Here is a 25,178-nt window from a genome sequence, read left to right on the forward strand (position 1 = left end):
GAGCCTCCTCCTCTAGCACAATGGATAAAGGAATGTTCTGTGTTTTGCCCGGTCGTAAGGCTTTTTCACCTCTCGGGGTGGTGCATGGGAAGCCGGCGTACAATGTAGCTCAACGTGTGAATCCAAATAAAAGAGGTCAACAAGACAGCGACCTGACAGTGGCCGAGCTTGTGTGTTTATGTTGTCATGCAGCTGCAGTCAGGACATTGTCACCTTGATGGAACGTAATAACAAACGTGTGATACAAGAAATGGGATGTTCCAATTAACTCATTCACTGCCATTGGCGGCTAAAGATGTCAAAAATTCATTTGAACTATATTAGTTTCACATTTTTTTGCCACTTTTGTTAACAAGAGTATGAAAACCTAGAATTTTTTTTATTGTGCATTTATAACAGCTATAAAATTTGTGATTAATCGATTAATTACAATTTTAAAAATGTAATTGTGGAAATTGTAGCTGGAGCGCAGAAGTCCGCCCAATGGAAGTTGCAGAAGGATTGTGGGAAAATCTACCACAAGACGAGACGCCCCTGCCATGCATAGCCCCCCCGAGATGTCCGCCACTTGACAGCAAGGTGACTCTCATGGCTAATTGGGTTTGGTAAATTCATTTTCTCAAGCCTCCCATCTATTATTCACCATTTCTTTGGTTTTCACTTTTTAATGTAATGGAGTCCAAAGTTAATCAGCATTTGACTACAGAATATTAAAAAAGACGTTGGTACAACAAGCCATGGAGGCGTATTGCATTCACTTAAAAAAAAAAAACAACTCCTATTTTTCTTACTATTTTTGGAGGGAGCTTTGTTTTTTTGAGTTTTTTTTTTTTTTAATTTTCTGATTTTTTTTTCTGTTTTACTGAATATTCTTTTTCTGTCCAAAAATATTCCGAAAAACAGGCTGAAAAAAATATTCAGAAAAACAGGAGGAAAAAATTACTCGGAAAAAAATATTACTGTTTTTCGAATTAATTTTGTTGTTGTTGTTACCTCTGAACTCCAAGTGACTTGTTGCAGACTCGCTAATAGCGGAAGCAGACACTTTCCCGCATACCTCCATATGCAATAAGATGGTCATGTTTACTTACTGGCTCTCAATAAAGGAATGAATGTGTATACTGTATTGTGGTTTGTTCTCTAATCTCTGAGGGAAAACACCTTTAAAAAAAATAGTCAGAAAAACAGATTTATTTATTTTTTTTAGAAAAACAGGAAAATAATTATTTTTTAAAACAGGAAAATTACTCAGAAAAACAGGGAAAACAATACAAAAAAAAACAAAGCTCCCCCCAAAAATTAGTCAGAAAAACAGGACTTTTTTTTTTTCAAGTGAATGCAATACGCTTCCGTAACAAGCACATCATTTGTTTAAATATAATATATACAGAAAATAAATCTCAAAGAAACTACTGAATACATAGTTTTATATAACTACATAATATATACCTTTAGAAGATAGAGAGAGAGAGATTACTATTTTTATTTGTATATCAGTAAATAAATTATTTCGCCATCAAAATGTCTCAGTCGTGTTTTCTTTTCTATTCTTTTTTAAATAGTCAAGTGGTGTTCCAAAAGCAAAGTAAATGTGTGAGTGGTGGAACTATTGCATATTTTACCAGACTGACAAGAGTGTACTTGGTTTAATGAGTAGTTTGGATCATTTATGCACTTATAACCGCAGTTTGAGGGGCATCAAATGTAGATTATGCATTTTTTTTTTCCAAAATAAAGCTGTCTTTTTTTTTAAACGCTTTTATTGTGAAGAAGATCACCGGAAAAACTAGCTTTCCTTTGTGCTATTGACGCTGCTGGTGGTCGTTGGGAGGAGAATCGGCTGAGCTGCCAGTCCGTGACTTGAGCAAAAAAAAAAAAAAGCAGACTTGCTTACCTTTGCCTCTGCTGTCGCGGGTCGGTCTGTCCCTCTCTATGGACGGCCAGCGGGGGGACGACGAGCAAACTGGGCGTTTTGTCGACGGGAGTTGGTGAGCCTCCCCTGGGAGGCTTGGCGGAGCTCGAATCTCGGAAAAGCGGACGGAAAGACAAGGAGAAGCGGCATCAAACGGGAGCCGTTAGAGATGTGCGGCGGTCAGGCCGAGATTGCGGCGGTAAGTCCAGCACAGCACAGCATCTACTGCGACGTGTCCCCCCCGACCCCCCCCCCCCTCCTCCTACTCCACACGTTTTTACAAAACGAAGATATGAAAGCATATTTGTCAAGATAGTAGCCCATTTGAAGGGTCCGGAACGAGCAGCATGTTTGTGGCCCGACGACATGCTAGCTCTCACCGGCCGCGATTCCACGCCGAGGAAATGGCCAGGCGACGTCGCTTGTTATCCCCCATTCGACTCGCTCCCTAAAGTGTCCCCCCCACCCCCTTAAAAAAATAAAAATATTTTTTGGGACCTAAACGTGTCGGGCCAACGGCGCGGATATCAATTGTGTGTTACAAACGCCACAGGACTTGAAAGTGGAAAGCGTACGTTCGGTCAAACGTTGTGGCGAAAGTTACTGTGATTAGCTTCAAGAAACGTTAGCTTCCCGTCCAGATGTTCTTTTCCGTAACATCTGACGTATTTGTCGTAATAGCACTTGATATTGTTGGGTGTTTCATATTTCGAACTATGAATTCACAAAAAGGCAAAACAGGCTGTTGGGATTTACTTGCGTCTATCGTGTCGAGTTAAATGATTATGACTATACGATGTATTCTTGTTTGTTTGTTTGTTTTTCCCTCTTGACATAAAGATGTGCTTTGTGACAAAATGTGGCTCTTGATACATTGAAGCCAAATTATTATCAATAGCTTTGCTGTGCAGTGCGCACCAAACAACTTTTTAATTATACATTGAACACTGCCTGATAATACAGGTACTCCCTTGTGTGTTGACATTTTGAATAGGAATGGTAACTATTCAGCTGCCAGACGTTCCTTCTGGCTGCGTCAACTGTGGTTGAAAGTATGTACAGGTCTGACACACTTGGGATTGTTGTTTCATGGGCCTCACTCCTCCTCCTTGTTGTAGGTATCCCTGTCTACGAGGCCCGGGCCGAGCATATTGTTCTGAAAGGAAACGGATAACAAACAGCGGAAGTGAACATGGCTGGGACCTCAGGCTTCTTTTCCAACGGGCCCGTCGCATGGATGGACAACGACGCAGAGATGAACAACCTCTACCGAGACCTGGAACTAGGCACAGTGCTGACGCTGTTTTATTCCAAGAAGTCTCAGAGGCCAGAGAGGAGAACTTTCCAGGTCAAGCTGGAGACCAGGACCATCATCTGGACCCGGGGCACGGATAAAATAGAGGGCGAGAGTGAGTACCCATCTGTACGCTATAGTGTATCGTGTCACGATACCAACATTTTGACTTTGAATACAGTCCTGCATAAAATGATACAGATACGGAAACATTGACACAGCAAAAACGGAAAACATCAGTAAAAGTGTATTAGGCATATATATTAGGGATGGGAATCTTTGAATGTCTCACGATTCAATTTGTTTCCAATTTTTTGGTTGTGCGATTCGATTCGGAATAGATTTTTGATTAAGAGCGATTTTTGCTTGCAAATGATTTAATTGACAATGATTTTTGCTTCAATTTATAGATGTTCAAGGAATCGTAATGATCTACTCCAGTCTGACTTGCTAATGCTAACTAGCGCGCTACTTGCGGCGCTTTTGTCACTCAAAAGAACAGCTCCACGCTGCAAAAAAACAACTTTTATTGGAATAACTTGATCGTGACTTTTTCCTTCTACTCGCTAATATGGCTACAACTCAACGGTGCATAAGACCGCGTGGAACCACACTGCCCCTAAGTGGTTAAATTGGGTACAACACAAACAGCGCTCCCAATAAAGGCACACGCAAACAAAGGGAAGACACTATAAAATAATTTAAATAAAATCGATTTTGGGACATTTAAAATCGATTCTGAATCGTACTAAATGAGAATCGCGATTCATATGAGAATCGATTTTTTGGCCACACCCCTAATATATATGTACGGTGTTTTCATCATCAATTGGACTGTTGGTAGTTTTGGTTTCATCCATTTACATAAAAAAAGGGGTGGGGGGTTCAAGGGGAGCCAGACATCCCACTTTTTTGTGGAAAAGCATATTGGAGGTTTATCAGTGTGTGTGTGTCTGTGTTTTTTTTTTTAAAGAATTTGGGGATTTTAGTCATTTTTCATTTCAGTGGGCGTCAGTGATACTCAGATTTTCACTATTTATGGGGGTCCACTGTAATTCAATTAGTAATGATTATATTAAATATTCTCAATTTTTTTTTTTAAATGCCTTGGTTTTATATGTGTAAACAAATGCCTCTCATGCTGAAACAACCATGCTTGAAGTCCTCTTTTCAAAAAGGACCCCCCAGAATCAACCTTAAAAGTATTTTTTTCTTCTTTGCGCACGAGTATTATATGGTACAAGAGCGAGAATAATCTTCTTATATTAGGTAAATTTGCGACATCAGACATTCACTGAAAAAATGCTTTGTTGAATTTAATCACTATGATTTCATCATGCGGTTGCACACAATAAAATCATCTGGATCCAGAAACATATTTTAAGTAGATGTGTTGCGTCGCTGCTATGTGAAAAAGACTTGTCATTTTTTTAATTTTTAGACATCCCAAAAAAGTAAAAATTAAAAAAACATAGTGTTTTTCAAATTGCAATGACAATAGTTTATTTAAAAAAATTATGTGGAGCCAGATTATTTTATTTTGTGCAACCAACCACTTGTCAAAATACAATGGAGTACCGGTACCGCCTTATTTTTTTATTTTTTTACACCCTCCTAGGTCCTGCCAAGGCACTGGTTCATGTACCAAGTGAAAATTTTGCATTTCATATTAACTCCCGTGTATAATACATGATTTGGGATAATATGTTTCGGAAAAAGATGCATGTTATACTTTTTTTTTCTCTTTTTTTATAGTACGTACACTGTTTTCATGGCAATCCAATGCAAATGTAATTTGAACAGGCAATTTTGTCACAGGTTTGTTGATAGAACCCACAGAGCAAAAAGGTGGTGGCCCACTGAAATACACTTCTGGGGTCACCAACAGGAAAGTCAAAACGTTGTAAACTTGCTAATACAAAACTATTATTCCATTCCTTTTTACTCAAGTTTTTTTTTGTATCAGAAGTTGGAGGTACGTAATGCAGCTATAGTCCAAGTCCAAATTTTGATACTGTGTTATGGTGGACGGATTGAACGGTGTTGTGGTTTTCATGCATGCATATTCCGTTTAGAATTTTGTGAGTTAATAGTTAGTACGTTTTGTGTTATGTTTGGTGGTGGTGTTTTGTTTGTTTTGGTCGACTAACTCGACTTTCAAAACATTTCCCATAATAATTTTAGTTGTAGATATTCTCTTTATTGACTTCTTATCTATATATCTATTCATCTCTACATCCGAGTAACCGGGACTGGCAGCATATACAATGCTTGCTGGTTTAATTTGATAGCGTTATAATTGTTTTTCCACGTGTGTGGGGTTACTCTAGGGTGGCTGGTCCCTGCTACATGTACAGTCATTTCTGGACTATTAAGCCACGCTAGCTAAATTTGGGGAATACTCGTGTTAGTTACACATATAAGGCGCACCAGACTATAAGCCGCAGGTGTTATAACTCATTCACTGCCATTGACGGCAATAGACGTCAAAAATTCATTTGAACTATTTTTATTAGTTTCACATTTTCCCCCACTTTTGTTAACAAGAGTATGAAAACCTAGAAAAAAATAGTTTTATTGTACATTTATAAACAGATATAAAATTTGTGATTAATCGTGAGTTAACTATTGAGGTCATGCGATTAATTACAATTAAAGCATTTAATATTCTGACACCTAATGTTTTAATAATATTTTCTTTTTTTTAGTTAGGGGCATCAGGTGATTTTTTTTTTTAATTGTAATTAATCACATGACTTCTATTTAATCACAAATTTTATGTCTGTTCTAAATGTACAATAAACATTTTTTCTAGGTTTTCATACTCTTGTTAATAAAAGTGGAAAAAAATGTGAAACTACTAGAAATAGTTCAAATGAATTTTTTACGTCTATAGCCGTCAATGACAGTGAAAGAGTAAATGTCCCGCTCTCAGGTTCTGTCTCTCCACTTTTGCTCTGCCAGACGCGCTTTCTTTGTAGTGCGTCCCCTTGTGATCTGATGGATAAGCCACACCATTGTATTAGCCGCAGGGTCGAATGCAAGTGGGGGGAAAAAAGTAGCGGCTTATAGTCCAGAAATGACTGTAGGTCATGTTGACAGAACCCTGCACTTGTTTCGCTGCTGTCAGTCGAAATCGATTTGAAATTGTAACCAGCACGCTTTCTTAGGATATGAAGTCTTTGACTGAGCTGTTTAGTTGTAAGTCTACTGCTGGCATAGCAGGATGCCTTGAGCACAGCTGCACTCTGCTCCGGATGCGGCACAGTCACAGGCGCAAAAAGTGTAACCGAAAAAAAATCTTATACATGCCAGTTCATGGCTGCCATTTGATACCCACGAGAGGTCAAATGATGCCTCGTTTGTGTATAGGATTGGCGTACGAGTTTTATTCTATTTTTTTTTTTTATTTGTTTTTACTTCAATTGTGTAATTTTGGACAAGTGTGTTGTGCTTTACTCCTTATCAAAGGCAGCAACTATTATGTCCATCACTTTGAAATAGCCCTCGAATTTGAGGTGAAGTGCAGGGAAGCATTTTTATACTGAAGTGATTTCTCTTTGTGATCTTGTTAGCCTAAAAAAATAAATAAAAAATCTTAATCCACTGCAACCTCTAAAGGTTGTTTGACACTGGTTGACTTTAAGTTTGTTGAGATTTTAAAATGTAATTAATCGAGGGTCAAGCCACGGCATTTTATAATTTCAACTTGTTAAATGCTGCCGTAAATCACCTAAATAAGCGCTTGTGTGATACAGGACAGCAAAATAAGCATTTTAATAGTAACAGGGGAGAAAATAATACAGAAGAACGTACGCAGTCATTGAAGAGCGGAAATGGCGGAGGAAGTCATTTTTATAATAATAATGCTAATAGTAATGAACATTTTAGAACTATTTTAGTCCCACATTGCCGCCATTCACAATGTTTCACGAGCAATCGTGGACACATGAGATGCCAGGAAGACAAGAAGTACATAGCACAAAATAGAAAGCGGAAATATTTTCTATCCAACGCAATCTATCAGCAGCATGATTTGTTATTTTGTGTGCTGATTGTCCATTTTGACCTTTTGAGGTCTGATAAATCTTATTAAGTAGACTTGCTTTCTAAACTTGAAAACAGAATCATCCATCCTTCAATCCATTTTCCGAACCGCTTATTCCTCACAAGGGTCAGTAAAGGCTAATTAATCCATCCACAGTAATTTGAATGAATTATAGAAAACTAAACTCAAAGCCAGTTGTAGTGTTTTTAAAATATCCGCATGTGTCTATTATTTTGAATTAGGGAGGGCTAACATTTAATTGTAATTTGCGATTTGCACAATAATTGTTATCCTAGTTCATATTGGTTTTCTCACTTATTTTATCAATTTAGCTCCTCTAATGACGTGTCTAATTTACCTATTTAGAAATTATACAATTATTAAATTTAAATATTTTTACCCTTCATTTTATACCATGACATATACTGTTAATTAGGGGTGTGCCAAAAAAACGATTCTCATTTAGTACGATTTAGAATCAATTTTAATTATCCCAAAATCGAGTTTATTTAAATAATTTTATACTGTCTTGCCTTTGTCTGTGTGTGTCTTTATTTGGAGCGCTGTTCTTGTTGTACCTGATTTGGCCACTGAGGGGCAGTGTGGTTCCACGCGGTTTGATACACTAAGTTGTAGCCACATTGGAGAGAAGAAGGAAAAAGTCACGATCAAGTTATTCCAATAAGTTTTTTTGCATACTGTCTTGCCTTTGTCTGTGTGTGTCTTTATTTGGAGCGCTGTTCTTGTTGTACCTGATTTGGCCACTGAGGGGCAGTGTGGTTCCACGCGGTTTGATACACTAAGTTGTAGCCACATTCGAGAGAAGAAGGAAAAAGTCACGATCAAGTTATTCCAATAAGTTTTTTTGCAGTGTGTACCCGTTCTGCATTAGAGAGTAGAAGGACAAAGTCACGATCAAGTTATTCCAATAAGTTTTTTTGCAGTGTGTACCCGTTCTGCATTAGAGTAGAAGGACAAAGTCACGATCAAGTTATTCCAATAAGTTTTTTTTGCAGTGTGTACCCGTTCTGTTGAGTGATAAAAGTGCCGCGAGTAGCACGCTAATTAGGATTAGCGAGTCAGACTGGAGTAGATCATTACAATTCCTTGCACATCTATAGATTTAAGCAAAAATCATTGTCAATCAAATCATTTTGAATAAAAAATGATTCTCAATCGAATCGCAGACCCAAAAATCGTAATCGAATCGTGAGACATTCAAAGATTCCCACCCCTATTGTTAACCATGAAGGGTTGCAATTGATAGCATGATATGAATTTCAGTGGCTAATGCTAGCAGTCACCCTCCACTCTCTCGTCTTAACAAGATTGACAAGGCTCACTCATCCCGTTGCCAACATCATCATCTCTCGGCATAACATGGCTTCACATCCTGCTGGCATAGAACTGAAATGATAATGACAGCTATCCCGAAGCATACCTCAAAAAATTGTAATGCATCCAAACTGTCGTTTGTGGAAATGCTGTTTCACGAGCAGCAGCAAGTGAGTGCTGCCTTAGGCCACATTGCATCTGCTATATTAGATTACAAAGCACGCCTTCCTTCAGTATGTGTGAGGCAGGTGAAGGGGCCCAGCCACTGTGGATCAAAACCATTGGTTCTGTTTTTTTTTTATTTGTTGGGAGGGAGAATCTGGAAAGATAAGTAAAAAAGTGACATCATCGCCTGTCACAGTTGAACACATGCTTTATTGTTACTTTACTAAAGTCAGCTTGATAGACAAAATTGTCATCCCCATTTGAAGTAGGAGAGCAAGTCTTTCATTTATGATGCTTCTTCACGAATGGTCATGATGTCCGAGATTGTTAAGTGCTTTTTTTTTTTTTTTCCCTGGAGAGCTCAGTATTGTTCATTCGGTAATTTTACCGATTTGACATGTCATCATCATTGCTCTCCTTTTTTCTTTTTCTTTTTTGTATGACTGTTAAGTGCTTCTTGAATTTAGGCGGAGCAGACGCCACCCGACGTTTACATGTAGGAAAAATCCTGAGGCGTTTACATTTTTGTTGACACAGTTGCTCCCCTTCCGGGTACTCGTATGATGGATTACTCATGGGTGCATGTGCACACATTTTGAGCTTTGCCAGTCTTCTCTGGCTGGTCTCATGCAACACAAGACTAACTGGACCAGTCAGTTAACCCAGCTGTTTCAGACAACCCCATAAATAACTTTGACAGATGGGACACACTCTTTGTCACATTGAATAAGGGAAGGGAGTTCTGGTGATATTGTATTGAGTTGCTCTGAAGGATGTGACACATTTCTTGCTCACTCTTTTGTCTCATCGATGTAATACAGTATGTTGTTTGGTTTATGTCATATTTACAAATTGGTGTTTGACATTCTGTCCAACTTGACTCTTTTGGACATGAAGACACAATATAAGGTTGTCTAAAAAGGTTGTCCTAAAAAAAGTTGTCTTTTTAATTATATATATATATATATATATATATATATATATATATATATATATATTCTTTTTTTTTTTATCTAAGCATTTAAAAGAGTGTAATGGGTTAAAAGTAAGTTTGTTTACCCGAGTGCTCGTCCTTGTGTAGTAACATGGTATAATGATCCTACACTTGGCACTCCAATTTATTTTGGAATCATGTGCATGCAAAAATATGACTTAAGTTAGTGGCTGTGACTATTTCAGAAATGCAAATATTCGAGAGAATCACCTTACCGGCCTGACTTGCTTCGTCCCAGCTGTAAAGATTCATCATTTTTCCCTCGAGCGCGTCACTCATGTGACGTAATTCAAGATATGCACTTGACTGATTTGGAAACATTTCACCCAAGTTGAGCGACGAGAAACCCGGGGGCGAAAAATTAAGTATCCGTGTTTATATGACTGGTGCATGGAAACTCTTTTTTTTTTTTCTCTCTCCTTTGTTTGAGTGTGAAGGAACGGCTTTTGAACATGACGGTAATTAGTTGTTATCAGCTTGCCTGAAGCAGCAGGTTGGATCAGCTAAGGTGCAAGCATTGTTGCTTTCAAAGCTGTTGAGCTTGAATTATAAATTTGATGTTGTCTTGCACCTGTTGTTATGCACATGATGCTTTGTATATTAGTTTATTATAGACCTCTGTTTAAAACTTGTTTTACTTCTACTGCCTGAATCATCCGTGTGGCATTTTCATCTGGGAAACTCCAGAATTTCTTTTATTTTTTTTCCAATTACTAATTATTAATAAGTACCGGTAATAAAAATGGGTGCACTGATACCACTTTTTTTTTTAAAGGCCAAGTATGACTAAATGCTTTGTTATCAATGTCATGATAATGTCATTACATCTTCCAATTGTGATTAGTTAAATGTTATTCAGAAACACAATACAGGAAGTTTTTCCAACATGGCTTAAGTTTCTCTCAAATACTTTTCAGAGTCACCACTTATTATTGACATTTTAATATACGGCCGCATATTTTACAAAAGCTCTTTTTCCACATGTTTCAGCAGCATCAGACATTTCAGAGGTAAAATTAAACTGCTAACAGGATAACTGAAGTAATACCTTTTTCTCACACCATCACTTACTTGCACCACAGCATATGTGGGAGTTGCGGTGGCAGGCTGTCCGGAAAGCACAGAGTTTTTAGAACTCTGCTCCACGCTGCTCAGCTCCAGGACAGCCCGTGTCGTCGTCGTCGTCGTCATTTACCTTATCCACACAGCTGACATGATTCCTTACTCCACCTTTCTGGAATGAACAAGTCAGGCTGGTAGAGGGGCGTCGGGGATTTTTTTAAAAATTTTTTTTAGAGTCGGCACACTTGACTGCTTTTCCAGATAGATTTGGTGTATTCTGAATATAAGACTCAGATTTATTGTCATTCAGCAAACATAACATCCCAGATGTTGTCACCGAACGAAATGTAAAAAATGTAATAAAAATACTGAATAAAAAAAAACTATAGAGTAAATTAAAAAAAAGAATAAAAAAGAAATAAAACCTTAAATTCCAAATAATACAATTTACACTTGACACTTTCGGGAGAGTTTTAACTCATTATATATTGCACCTGTCCCTTTCATTTTCTATTTAGTAGTCTTATGGCGGTTGGATAAAAACTCTTCAAGAATGTGGCAGTTTTGCACCTCAAACTCCGTTTTCCCGGTGGCAGAAGGGGAAACCGTTTATTAAAGGGGTGTGAAATGTCTTTGCTGATACCACGAGTATGAGTTCACTCATACTTGGCGGCGTGGCACCAATGATCTTTTGTGCCGCCTTAACAACTCTCCCCAGCGCCTTCCTGTCCATGAGGCTGCTGCCTATTGAGATATTTTAATCTGTGCCTCATGCAATGCTAAAAAATAAAGAAGAAGAAATCAAATGTGGCTCCCCAAATATCTGCCATTGAGATTTGGCGATGTAACGACATCAAAATGGCACAATGCGGTCAGTGTTTCCCACACCATGTTAATACTTGGGCGGGTCACGATATGATAATTATCACAATATTGTGGGGAGGTTCGCAATAATAAAAAAGGTCACAATATTTTTTTCAAATGAGCTCATACAAAAAAAAAAAAGCACAATACAGGGAGTCCTCATGTTACGGACGAGTTCCGTTCCTATGCTGACGATGTAACTCGAATTTCGAATTAAGTCTGATTTCACCGTTAAAGTTGATATTTACATCAAAATTCTTTGCACAGTAATTAAAAAAAACAAACATATTTGCGTGACCCGGAAGGGTCCGTAAACCAGTATTTTGCGTTTCCGCACGGACACACTTTAAATACATTTAAAATGGCATGATTACTGCGGGAAATCAACGAAAAAGAAGGTGCTACGGACGAGGCACGGGCGCCGCAAAGTCGTGCAAAGTTTATTCCTTATAAACAACCTACAACAATCTCTAATAACACTTAATAATGAGGCACTTACTTGCTAATGCACGCACACATTGAGTTCTTCCTCATATTGACTCTCTTAAGCATATTAAGTTCCGTTCCCCTTCATCTGACCATGAGCGTGGATTTTAAACATAGAAGGGCCACAACATGCCTTGTGAAAATTAAACTGACACGACGACGACGACGATATTGTGGCAGTTTTAATATCACGATATTGCCGTTATTGTTACATCCCTATTTCCAATTAAACGACATACTACATTTTGTCTGTGGACATTAGAAGCGCTTGTGCGAGGCAGGATGGAGAGATGACGGAAGCGTGGGAGTGTGCCGCAGGGTATATCCTTTAATGAGGTTATACCTCTGGCTACCTCCTCATTTCCGGCATCTGCTCAAGTCGGCCTCGCAAAGTTTGACACAAAGGACTGAAACGAGTCAACCTGTTTTGGTTTTTCCACGCAAGTCTGTCGGCTCGTAGGGTGACCGCAATGACACACGGTTTATAGCAGGGATTTGGGATAGTGGTGGTTGGATGGGGGGGGTCTGGTGGTATAGTCAATTTGTGAATGATCTGCTACTTTCACATCATGACAATTAATCATTGTGATGACAATTAATCATTGCGTCAGTTGGTGAACAAGGTGATAATGTAAAAGTTCTTCAAAGATGGAACTACGCTGAACAAGTGAAGCCCGATTATCATTTATCGCATTATAGCTTGGTCAAATGTAGTGTGAGAAGACCCGTTTTTTTTTTTCTGTAAAAAAAAAAAAAAAAAAGAGTATGTGCACCTTAACACAAGCAGATGTGGTGTGTAGGCGACAAAAGCACAGGAAGTGTGGTGCAAGAGCAGGAAGAGTGGCAGGAGCTGAAAAAAAGTGTGTGTGTGTGCACAGGAGAGTCCCCTTGCTGCCAAGGCCTTTGAGCCTCCTCAGCCCACACGTGCAAACTTTGTGTGTGCTCATTAACAAGACGCAGGTTCCAAAAATCAGCCATCTGCGACTTTACCCTCTAAATCGCAGCGGGTGTAAAAGGGTGATCATAATTTGAACTTGGTATGCACCCAACACTTTTAGTAAGTTACAGATCACCTTTTCTATTGCAACACACTCTTTTTGTGTTTTAGATGCTAGAACGACAACACTATAGCTGGCTTTCCGCGAGTCATGAAAAAGCATTAAAAGTCATTAAATGGGTTTTGCTCAATTTAAGGGCTTAAATGGCATTAAAAATACATTAAATATATATATATATTTTTATACAATTGACGTAGAAAAGAAATTGTTGTTCATGCTTTCTTTTACATAAAACACTGTGGAAAATAAAAATAAATAAATAAATAAAACATTGTGAAAGGAGTCACTATAACTTAATTTAGTAATAATAAATGTGATTGTAGTTGTAATTTACAATGAACAAAATAGCCCGGAGTCTACGATTTGCTTTGTGTTCCAAATATGAATTGCTCTGAATTTGAACAGAAAAAGTTACTGTTTCTGTCACCCACGTCCAAACATGAAGCACCAATGCCATCTAGAAAATTATCTCAACACCAATCTGTGAATCAATGTTTCACACTCATTTTAACCGTTTAATAAATCTTTTGAAGTTCAAATAACTTTATGAGTTACTATAACATTGCTGTATCAATGAATTAAAAGATACAACCGCAATTGTGTTTGGTAACCATATTTTGTCCACTTTTATGTTAATGAAAAAGAGTATTAAACAATAGAATTTTTTTTTTTTTTTTTTACATTTAGCGTCTGATTTGCGATTAATTGCAAATTAATTATGGAAATCATGCCATTAATTACGATTGAAAACAATTCCACCGACAGCCCTTATATACCAAGAGCACATGCATAAATGTTATGTATGTATATGTCAGTGTGTGTGCGTGTGTGTATGCAGTACGGCATGGGCATTAAATTTGTTTTAAATAGCATTAAAACAGGCATAAAAAAATAATAATTTTTTGCTAATACCTGCAGAAATCCTGTTACTTGTCAATTGGCAGTTTCTTTAGTGGCAAAAGGGACCGAGTCGAACTTTCAAACCTCACCGAGCACGTGGATGTGGTCTACCAGTTTGCAAATAAGTAACTTTTGCATGGTTGGGGTTGGTACTTTTTTTTTTTTTTGCTTTTGCATTTTTTTATGTCACATTGTGTGCTAATTGTTTTGTTGTTGTTGTTTTTATATTCAGGCGTAACTCCGTAACGGTCCACATATATCATTTCCTCTTTTCATTAATTTGCTATTTTAATTGCCTTTTCCATAAATAGTTTTTACGCAAGCTGTACAGTTATTTTGCTATTGTCTTCTGGACTTATTAAAAGGAAACTCCTCATTGTATTTGGGTGGACGTACTGAGCTTTGTCGTATGTGTTCCGTATCACCAGTTGACATCCGAGAAATCAAAGAGATCCGACCCGGACAGAAGTCCCGGGACTTTGAGCGCTACATGGAGGACTCTGCAGCCAGGCTGGACCAAGCCCATTGCTTTGTCATTTTGTACGGGACAGAGTTTCGCCTTAAGTCACTCAGCCTAGCAGGTATGCATTTGATGTTTGACTGGAAAAAAAACATGAGGACTTAGCAAATGTGTTGTTATGTTGTCTATGTGACTTTTTTTTTCTTCATTCGGTAATTTTACCGATTTGACATGTCGTCATCATCATTGCTCTCTCTTTTTATTTTTATTTTTTATATTTTTATTTTTTTTGTATGTGTGTTTGTGTGAGAGTGTATTCATTAGTTCACCTAAAACTTATTAAAAAATCCCATACCATTCACCTCAACCGAACACTTTCAGCCAGAGTTGTGAGGCCGTCAGGAGACCCGAGGAAGGATCAAAGAAAAGAAAGGAAAGTGACTTTTTTTTTAAATGTATTTTTATTCTGCTTGTCAACATAACAGCAACATCCGATGAGGAGATGACCATGTGGGTGAAGGGCTTAAACTGGCTAGTGGCTGACACGCTCAAGTCCCCAACACCACTTCAAGTCGAGAGGCAAGGAAGTACAATGTGGACATGTGCCACGTCTTGACATATTGCTGCCATGTTTTTGTGAATGCATCACACTTATTGCTTATTTCTATTTAGGTGGTTACGGAAACAATTCTATGCCGTTGACCGCAACAGAGAAGACAGGTAAATTGTTTTGATCAAAAGTTTCATCCTCATTAAATTATTACTTTGGGGGTATAGTTCATGAGTTCACCACGCTTGAGTGTTGTGAGGTGCTGTGAAGGAACTAACCTCTCAGCCACACACCAGCAACTTTTCCTGCCGCAGGAAACAGTCTGTGCAGGACTTGAGGAGATGCACGGAGATGTTTGTCTGCCGCTACCTAGACGACAGAGCGAGTCCGTTTGAGGCTGCGTGGGTCGTTGCCTTCCCCGCGGGGCCAAAGCTTTATGCTAATAGGACGTGCATCTACGTGCGTCTTTGTATTTGTGTTTCATTTTTCTAAACCCAGCGCGTGCTTGTGTCTAGGATATCCTGTAAGGATCTGAAGAACATGCTGAGCCAGGTCAACTACAGGGTGCCCAACATGAGGTTCCTCCGAGAGAAACTTCCGGTAAACTCGCTCTGCTTAACAGTCTGGCTTGCACTTCTGATGCCTTCCTGCTTAGTTTAATTTCGCGTAACATTTGAGGTGAAACATGACGATGTGATCCCGGATACAAGCGGCCGAAATGAGTTTCCTCCACAGGGTAGACGGGCTCTCCCTTAGAGGTAGGGTGAGAAGCTCGGTCATCTGGGAGGGACTCAGCGTCGAGCCGTTACTCCTCCACGTTGAGAGGAACCAGTTGAGGTGGCTCGGGCATCTCGTTCGGATGCCTCCTGGACGCCTCCCTGGGGAGGTGTTCCGGGCATGTCCCACCGGCGGGAGGCCCCGGGGACGACCCAGGACACGCTGGAGAGACTAAGTCTCTCGGCTGGCCTGGGAACGCCTTGGGATCCCGTCGGAGGAGCTGGCTGAAGTGGCTGGGGAGAGCGAAGTCTGGGCTTCCCTGCTAAAGCTGCTGCCCCCGCCACCCGACCGATAAGCGGAATTGAAGACGGAACGGAAAAAAAAAAATGCCGACTCTTTTTTTTTTTGGTGTTCTTTTTTTCCCCAGGACTCTGAGTGGAGGAATGGAGAAGTGTCCTTCAGCCAGTTTTCACAACTTTATCGCAACCTCATGTTTGATGCTCAGAAGAACGTGAGTTTATATGGCGCATCTCGTGTCACTGTTCACAGACAAGTCTGAGTTTGTGCATCCCCTCGACAATCCACCCCCCCATGCCCAGGCATGCTTCCTCCCCCATTTGTCTGTTCTCAAATGGCAGCAAGATCAATACAATCCAGTTGAAAACGCACGAGCCCTTCTGGCGAAGGCCATTAGGACACACGTAAACACACTCACACAGATGAAGGGGAGGCAGGCTGGGAGTATATTTAAAATAAATGGATGACCTCAGCGCCCGCCCGCCATGACTAACCAACCTTACACAACACCAGTTTGTACGCATCCTCAGCCCCTCCAATTAACCGACATTTTCCCCTTTCCTCCTCCTTTCAGCTCGAGTTCCCGTTTTTGCAGAGGTAGGCCAAAACCAAACAAATTAAGGCCGTGCTGCAGCCGCATCCCATATGTGTGCTTACCGAGGCGTTACTTTCTCTGCCAGGTTCATTGACAGACCAGAACAGAGGATCTCCCTTGAGGACTTTAAGAGCTTCCTCCTGGAGTCTCAAATGGTAATAATCTCTCTGGTTTATTGCACACGGGCTTCCCCTAATGCTTGAATATCTGTGATATCATACACGCCATGTAAATGCAGGATATGTGGGCCACGGATGGCAGCAAGGTTCAGCAGTTCATGTTCGACTACCTGAAGGAACCTCTTAGAGAAGTGGAACAGCCTTATTTCCTCCAAGATGAGGTATACATGCATTTTTATTTTATTTCTCAATATTATTTGAGGGTCTTTTTGCTGCCCGATGCTCAAATGTAAAGTACTTTTGTCATGTTAATAGTTGGTATCGTTTCCATTTACCCCACGCCTCTAAACTCCCGCATTGTTTGTGTGGGTACGTGGTTCTCCGTAATTGACACAAGAAAGCCCGACGTTGGCCTTAAACACCTCCCACACAATTAGAAAAGGTTGGCTGTGGCGTCTGTAGGTAGTATGCAGAAAGCGACGGATGCCCTTTGTGGTTGCCATAAAGCGGCGAATTGACGAAACGGCAGAGAACAGAGAGCACTTTAGCAAACCAGCCTGTAGGAGGTGGCACCGTACGGCTCTGCTGGCACGAGGTCATATTATGGCGCGTGAATGGGAATCACACACTTAGGTTGCTACGTTTTCCGTGAATCTGGAAACCTCTTCAACAATCTTCTAATTGTTTTCAAATTAGATAAATGAATCATTTTAATAGTTTTAGGCCCCTAGGATATCAAAAAAAGATGGTCTTTGTTAATTGATACCTCTGTTTTATGTAATTCTCATCAAATTTGTACAAAAGAGTAGCTTAAGGGGAGTCTTATTTATTCTACTTTATCGTCCTTTATGGCCAATGTTTGCTGATATAAAAACATTTCAAATGCATACGTAATGAGTAAAATATTGTTCTTGTTGTTTCGTTGTAGTTCCTGACGTACTTATTCTCCAAAGAGAACACCATCTGGGATTCTTCCTTGGATCAAGTATGTCCAGAAAATATGAGCAACCCTTTGTCCCATTATTGGATTTCCTCTTCACACAACACGTAAGAGTCCGGCTCGTTTCTGTCTACACTCGTGGTTGGGTTTCAAGCATCTTGGTGTCAAACTTTTGAATTGATGTCACCAAATCACAACTAGATTTTTCAACAACAGAATTCCAGATTGAGAGGCCTATTTTTAGTCAGGGAAAAAATACACGTTTTCCTTCAATTGAAAAGCGTGTGAAACGCTGTTCAAATGTGAGCCTTCTATGCCGGTTGCCAAACAATACACATTGAAAAAGCAGAATGACAGCTTCCGATGTTGCTTTGATAGAGTTTGAAATACGCGTTTGCGCAGGTCAACATCGGAGAAACGGCAGCATGACATTTGTGTGCGAGCGATGCCGGTGCGATTAGCACTGAAAGAGGTATGCGCGCGTTGACTCGTCACATGCTTATTTTTAGGTACCTGACAGGAGACCAGTTTTCCAGCGAGTCGTCTCTGGAGGCGTACGCTCGCGCTTTAAGGATGGGTTGCCGTTGTATCGAATGTAAGTAAACACTGTCCATTCAGTTTGGTTGCTACCGTAGCCGCCACGCCCTCTCACACTCACGGAGCAGTTTCATAACTACTTTACATTATCGCATACGTGAGCTGGTCAAGCTGGTTTCTTTGAATTGTCTGCAAGTGTTGGTTTGTGTCATAGAAAAATAAACACACGTGACACTAGCGAGTTGAGGTTCAAGTTCAAACTGTAGCTCTGCAATATGTTTTTGCATTCCTTTTTTATTTTGTAGTTTAGCAGTTGAATGTGTTTTGTTTTTGCAGTGGACTGCTGGGATGGTCCAGATGGAATGCCAGTCATTTACCACGGGCACACCCTCACAACAAAGATCAAGTTCTGTGATGTGTTGACCACCATCAAAGAGCACGCATTTGTCACGTCAGAGTAAGTTCCCAGAGACTTGTCAGCCCCTCTTCAGTGTCTTGTTGCAGGCGTCCCCCGGTGAAAAATAATTAGGCTGCACACATAAAGTGTAAAGAAACAATGTGCCCTGAGGAAATTGTACCGTGTGAGAAAATAAGATAAGAAATGGCACCCAAGTGCAGTGAAAGAGGAAGTTGCAACTTTTAAGTCTGATCTTTCCCGCAGCTTTCCCATAATCCTGTCCATTGAGGACCACTGTAGTATTGTCCAGCAGAGGAACATGGCCACTTACTTTAAGAAACTGTTCGGAGACATGTTGCTGACCAAGGCGGTGGATATCGCAGCGGATGGCCTGCCTTCACCCAACCAGCTCAAGAAGAAGATCCTCATCAAGGTTGGGCTTCCGATGACATTTTTCAATCAACGTTGTACACCTTACACCAGTGGTTCTTAGTCTTGGTGGAGGTACTGTACCCCACCAGTTGTCTATACACATTCACTGAAACCTTCTTTATTGGAAAAAGTAAGTGTGTGTGTGTTTTTTCAAATTCAAGACATAGGTGTAGGATTTCCTGGTGAACAAAATGATCAGGGAGAGGAGCTATCAAATCTAGCTCTCTTCATGTTGAATTCAGAAAACGTGTTCTTGTATTTCCTATATCCATGCATGCAGCAACTGTTAGAACTCTTATTTATGGAGCGCTTTAAAACAACCACCACTGTTCTCTTAACTAATTTGCTCCCAAAAACGTATAAAAATGTTCTATGTTAAATATTGCCATGGTCCCAAAAACATATTTATACGTTTTATTTTTGTTTTTTTAATGCTAGAGCATACAGAAGGTTTTGATGCAGCCTCTGACCTGAAGAGGATGCCTAAAGCAATGGTAGTTATTACAAAAAAATGTCCAGCAGGTGGCAGCATAGTATAAGAGCTCAACCAGGGCCATATTGCAAAAAACTCTTTCCCCCGGTGTTTTACATAGATTTGTGAATAATGATGAAACTAAGCTATATTCAAATGCTAATTGCTGCTAAAAGGATACAGATACAAATATAAGTTTTTCTCTGATGAAAGAAGAGACTCTAAGCTTTCTTTTGGTAGGTTCCATGTTTTTATAGCAATAGAAAACAATATTCGGTGGGCCTTGCAATATTAGTCAAATCCAGTAAAACAGACGTGTGCAAAGGGGGTTGCTTCAGTGAAAATGGCCAAACAGGGTATATCATCACAAATCATTTGAGTCGGGTGTGTCTCTTGACCTGCGCCAAACCTCTGGGACGGACTTACCGAAACCTCATAATGTGCACTGTGTATTGTGGCCGTATACTTTATTTCTCTTTTGCACAAATTGCATAATTTGTTTTCCCATTTAAAAAATGTTCGTCTTTCATTTCAATGCTCTCATTTTCCACGTGGCAGCATAAGAAGCTTGCTGAGGGCAGCGCCTACGAGGAGGTGTCCACCTCTACTCCCTACTCTGAGAACGACATCAGCAACTCCATCAAAAACGGAATCCTGTATTTGGAGGATCCAATCAATCATGTAAATAGAACAGTTTTAAACTTAGCATGTGTTTTCTGGAACACGATTGTAATGTCTACTCATAAATGATTGTGTAACTGTATCCTGCTTGCACCCAAATATCTTAGAACTTGTTTTCCTGGTTAGATGGTGGTCACATTTGTTCCTGTGCAAGACATGGATATTCTAAATAATTAATGTCGCTCGTGCATTCTGCCTCCTCATATCCTGTCCCTCCGGCTGCAGGAGTGGTACCCTCATTTCTTTGTCCTGACCAGCAGTAAGATCTACTACTCAGAGGAGACCTCAAATAATCAGGGTAACGATGAGGAGGAGGAGCACAGAGAGGTTAGTAGGCCTCACGTTAAGTGAGTACGGACTTGGACCACACTGTCCCAAGGCGAGATCTTTGCAAGCACTTAAAATAAAAAGTGTGATGTCAAGTGCTTCCTGTTGGTGGCGGGCTTGAGCCGTTATCAGTTCCTTTCCGCTAATCGACAGGTTTCCAATGGGATGGATCAGCATGTTACAGAAAAGTGGTTCCACGGGAAGTTGGGCGCAGGGCGGGACGGGAGACAGATAGCTGAGCGGCTGCTGTCGGAGTACTGCCTAGAAACCGGAGCGCCTGACGGCTCCTTCCTGGTTCGAGAGAGTGAGACCTTTGTGGGAGATTACACACTGTCTTTCTGGTATGTTCCGGATTGGGGAATTTCATCTAGTTTCTACAAACTGTGACATTAAATCACGACAACGGAGGATTATTCACATATTAATCTAAAATAAATGAACTATTTATTTGAGTTATTTTGTGCATTTTAAATTAACTGAATGTTTTTTCTATTTTAACACATTTTTTGAAAGTGCATTGACAGCCTGATTCATTCCAGTGAACGTGCATTTCATGGATTTAATGTCGTGTTCAGATCATTACCTTTGTCATTGCATTGACTCTGAATGAATGGAGTCACGAACGGAGTAATCAATGAAAGTGATGGATTGAATGTATATGCTCAGAATTTTCCAGGACAGGACAATATTGAACCAAAACTTTTTTGAAGATGGAAAATGGTGACCCCAAAAACACGTGTAACGTTAAACCAAAAACACCACCTTTTATACTTTAACTTTCCTCATTCTCAGTGTCTGCCCTACATACCTTTTGGAAGGGCCCTGAATTTTTATTTTTTGTTAACAATTTTTAAATGTATTTATATATTTTTTTATATTTATGTATGTATTTTTACTTTTATTTATTTATTTATTCATATTTTTGTTTTTATTTCCATTTATATGTTTTGTGTTTAACTTTTGAATTATATTTGTATTTATTTATTTATTTATTTTTAATTTGGTCCTCCATAAAAAGCACATTCTAATAAATTGAATCACTGAGTGGAAACTATACATATGATCACATTTTTACCCTTCCTCCATCTCATCCCTTTTCCAGGCGGTCGGGACGAGTGCAGCACTGCCGCATTCACTCCCGCCAAGAGGCCGGCAGCCCCAAATTCTACCTGACTGACAACCTGGTGTTCGACACTCTCTTTGCCCTCATCAACCACTACCAGCAGGTGGCGTTGCGCTGCAATGAATTTGAGATGAAGCTGACTGAGCCCGTGCCGCAGACCAACGCCCACGAGAGCAAAGAGTGAGACTCACTCACATATCAAGAATGACAAATTGTTTAGAGGGTTGAACTTTTTTTAAATGCTTACCGTGCCTTCCAAGTATATGAAAATACATTAGAAATTTGTGTGGTAGTTTCTTAAAGTTTTAATGTAAATGTCTGCTAGATGGTAAGTTAAAGGTAGGTAAGGGGAACCGATAATCACGGTACGATTTGATTTAATGCATTAGAGTGCTTGGAAGATAAAAGAAAATATCGTCCGTCCGTCGTCTTCTGCTTATCCGGGGTCGTGTCGCGGGGGCAGTAGCTTTAGCAGGGAAGCCCAGACTTCCCTCTCCCCAGCCACTTCAGCCAGCTCCTCCGACGGGACTCCAAGGCGTTCCCAGGACAGCCGAGAGACATAGTCTCTCCAGTGTGTCCTGGGTCGTCCCCGGGGACTCCCGCCGGTAGGACATGCCCAGAACACCTCCCCAGGGAGGCGTCCAGGAGGCATCCGAACCAGATGCCCGAGCCACCTCAACTGGTTCCTCTCAACGTGGAGGAGTAGCGGCTCGACGCTGAGTCCTGGATGACCGAGCTTCTCACCCTATCTCTAAGGGAGAGCCCGGCTACTCAAAGAAACTAAAGTTTCTTAAACTAACTAATAAACTAAAGAAAATATACCTGTTCTAATTGGGTCTTTTTTTTTTGTTCGTTTGTTCCAGGTGGTACCATGCGAACCTATCCAGGAGTCATGCTGAGAACATGCTGATGAGGGTTCCTAGAGATGGCGCTTTCCTTGTCAGGAAGAGGGCTGAATCCAACTCATTTGCCATCTCCTTCAGGCAAGTAGCTGTGACTTAAATATCCCGATTGGAGAGATTGTAAATGTACAGCAGATAAGCGATGAATCGTGTGGCGCTTAGTCATTTATTGTATGCCGGTGGTTTCGATGCAGGGCCGAGGGCAAGATTAAGCACTGCCGTGTACAGCAAGAGGGTCAGACTGTGGTGCTGGGCACTTCGGAGTTTGACAGCCTCGTCGATCTCATCAGCTACTACGAGAAGCACCCTCTGTATCGCAAAATGAAGCTGCGATATCCCATCAATGAAGACACACTGGAAAAGATCGGCACTGCTGTGAGTACCGCGTTGGACTGGCGGGAAAATAATCATTACAAATTGTTTGGAGTTTTAATCCACGAGGGTGCATGGGAGTTCGCCCAACCAGTCTACATGTGTTTTGTGGATTTGGAGAAGGCGATCGACCCTCCGGGAGTCCTGTGGGGGGTGTTTCGGTAGTACGGGTACCGAGCCCCCTGATACGGGCTGTTCGGTCCCTGTACGACCGTTGTCAAAGTTTGGTCCGCGGTAAGTCTGATTCGGTACCAGTGAGGGTTGAACTCCGCCAAGGCTGCCCTCTGTCACCGATTCTTGTTAATAACTTTTATGGACAGAATTTCTAGACACAGCCGAGGCGTTGAGGGGGGTCCGGTTTGGTGGCCTCAGTATAGCATCTCTGCTTTTTGCAGATGATGTGGTGCTGTTGGCTTCATCAAGCTGTGATCTCCAACTCTCACTGGAGCGGCTCGTAGCAGAGTGTGAAGCGGTTGGGATGTGGATCAGCACCTCCAAATCCGAGACCATGGTCCTCAGTCCTGAAAAGGGTGGCGTGCTCTCTCCGGGTCGGGGATGAGGTCCTGCCCCAAGTGAAGGAGTTCAAGTATCTTGGAGTCTTGTTCACGAGTGAGGGTAGGTTGGAGCGGGAGATTGACAGGCGGATCGGTGCAGCGTCTGCAGTGATGTGAACTCTGTATCGGTTTGATGTGGTAAAGCAGTTTTTTACCGGTCGATCTACGTTCCCACCTTCACCAGTGGTCACCAGCTGTGGGTCGTGACCGAAAGAACGAGATCCCGGATACAAGCGGCCGAAATGAGTTTCCTCCGCAGGGTGTCCAGCCTCTCCCTTAGAGATAGGGTGAGAAGCTCGGTCATCTGGGAGTGACTGAGGGTCGAGCCGCTACTCGAGGAGAGGAGCCAATTGAGGTGGCTTGGGCGTTTGGTTTGGATGCTTTCTGGACGCCTCCCTGGAGAGGTGTTCCGGGCATGTCCCACCGGTGGGAGGCCCCGGGGACAACCCAGAACACGCTGGACAGTCTATGTCTCCTGGCTGGCCTGGGAACGCCTTGGGATCCCTTCGGAAGAGCTGGTCGAAGTGGCTGGGGAGAAGGAAGTCTGGGCTTTCCTCCTAAAGCTGCTGCCCCCGCGTCCCGACCCCGTAGAAAATGGATGGATGGATGTTTTGGAGTTATATGTGGCTGTGTCTTGTTGAATGCAACGATGACCGTCCAATTGAGAGACATTGTCTCATCTGACAGGAGCCCGACTACGGGTCACTCTACGAGGGCCGGAATCCTGGCTTTTATGTGGAAGCCAATCAAATGCCTACCTTTAAGGTGAGTGTCCGCTGTGGAGAAATCCAGTCAGTTGAATTCCTATAACATTCCGTCTGCCTTTTACAGTGCACAGTAAGAGCCATGTATGAGTATAAAGCCCAAAGAGATGATGAGCTCTCATTCACCAAAAACGCCACCATCTCCAACGTGGACAAACAGGAAGGAGGATGGTGAGTTTGACATCTATTGCGGAAGGAGCTCTCATGTGGGATTGACTTTTATTTATTTTCGTCCGTGTCCATGTGCTGTTGATAATAAAATGCCACTTCTGCCAGGTGGAAGGGCGACTGCGGAGGGAAGAAGCAGCTGTGGTTTCCGGCGAATTACGTTGAGGAGATCAGTCCGTCAGCCGCAGAGCCAGACAGAAGTGTGAGGATCAAATCAATCGAATCCACGCAGCGCTCCGTGCATACTCGGCTCCACTCCATTGATTCACCTTATGCTACTCTTCCGTGTCCAGCAGGAGATGACAGAAAACAGCCCACTGGGAGATCTGCTGAGAGGAAGTGTGGACGTCTCCTCCTGTCAGATTGGTGAGCGACACCCCCCCCCTCCCCCCGCCGTCCCCCCACTCCATTTCCTGTTCGGCTCTGCTGCTGCAGTGCTTGGCAGTCGACGTGTCAGAGGGCAGCCTCCTTCCATGATTATAATCTACGTTTCCAACTAGTTGTGCTGCTTTCGATTTGTCTAGCGAGTACTAAAAGTCCATTTTTTTTTGTTTGATTACAATCTCTTTGTTTCTTTACTTATCTGCAATCTAAGGCCTGGGGCTCGGCGGGGCACACCCCATTTGCATTGCTATCTCTGTTGGTTCGTATTT

At 41.3% G+C, this 25,178-nt stretch overlaps 1 protein-coding gene across 2 annotated transcripts in view; it reads left to right on the forward strand.

Moving 5' to 3' along the window:
* The first annotated feature begins 1,805 nt into the window (after nt 1–1,805).
* The window catches only part of plcg1 (phospholipase C, gamma 1), a 33,638-nt gene continuing 10,265 nt past the window's right edge, over nt 1,806–25,178 (forward strand). The window contains exons 1-24 of one of the 2 annotated variants that reach the window (XM_077568519.1): nt 1,806–2,111; nt 3,031–3,321; nt 14,547–14,699; nt 15,064–15,157; nt 15,251–15,298; nt 15,644–15,728; nt 16,273–16,356; nt 16,717–16,739; nt 16,823–16,892; nt 16,976–17,077; nt 17,785–17,903; nt 18,306–18,391; nt 18,670–18,790; nt 18,995–19,163; nt 20,193–20,315; nt 20,541–20,642; nt 20,796–20,983; nt 21,745–21,945; nt 22,629–22,748; nt 22,862–23,042; nt 24,281–24,358; nt 24,425–24,528; nt 24,634–24,727; nt 24,819–24,891. In XM_077568519.1, the coding sequence (XP_077424645.1) occupies nt 3,105–3,321; nt 14,547–14,699; nt 15,064–15,157; nt 15,251–15,298; nt 15,644–15,728; nt 16,273–16,356; nt 16,717–16,739; nt 16,823–16,892; nt 16,976–17,077; nt 17,785–17,903; nt 18,306–18,391; nt 18,670–18,790; nt 18,995–19,163; nt 20,193–20,315; nt 20,541–20,642; nt 20,796–20,983; nt 21,745–21,945; nt 22,629–22,748; nt 22,862–23,042; nt 24,281–24,358; nt 24,425–24,528; nt 24,634–24,727; nt 24,819–24,891 (2,635 nt within the window). In that variant the 5' untranslated portion in view covers nt 1,806–2,111; nt 3,031–3,104. The remainder of the gene's footprint in view (nt 2,112–3,030; nt 3,322–14,546; nt 14,700–15,063; nt 15,158–15,250; nt 15,299–15,643; nt 15,729–16,272; nt 16,357–16,716; nt 16,740–16,822; nt 16,893–16,975; nt 17,078–17,784; nt 17,904–18,305; nt 18,392–18,669; nt 18,791–18,994; nt 19,164–20,192; nt 20,316–20,540; nt 20,643–20,795; nt 20,984–21,744; nt 21,946–22,628; nt 22,749–22,861; nt 23,043–24,280; nt 24,359–24,424; nt 24,529–24,633; nt 24,728–24,818; nt 24,892–25,178) is intronic. The other variant, XM_077568527.1, reaches the window with a different exon arrangement.

This window comes from Vanacampus margaritifer, chromosome 1 (genome assembly GCF_051991255.1).
Source record: "Vanacampus margaritifer isolate UIUO_Vmar chromosome 1, RoL_Vmar_1.0, whole genome shotgun sequence".
Lineage (NCBI taxonomy): Eukaryota > Metazoa > Chordata > Actinopteri > Syngnathiformes > Syngnathidae > Vanacampus > Vanacampus margaritifer.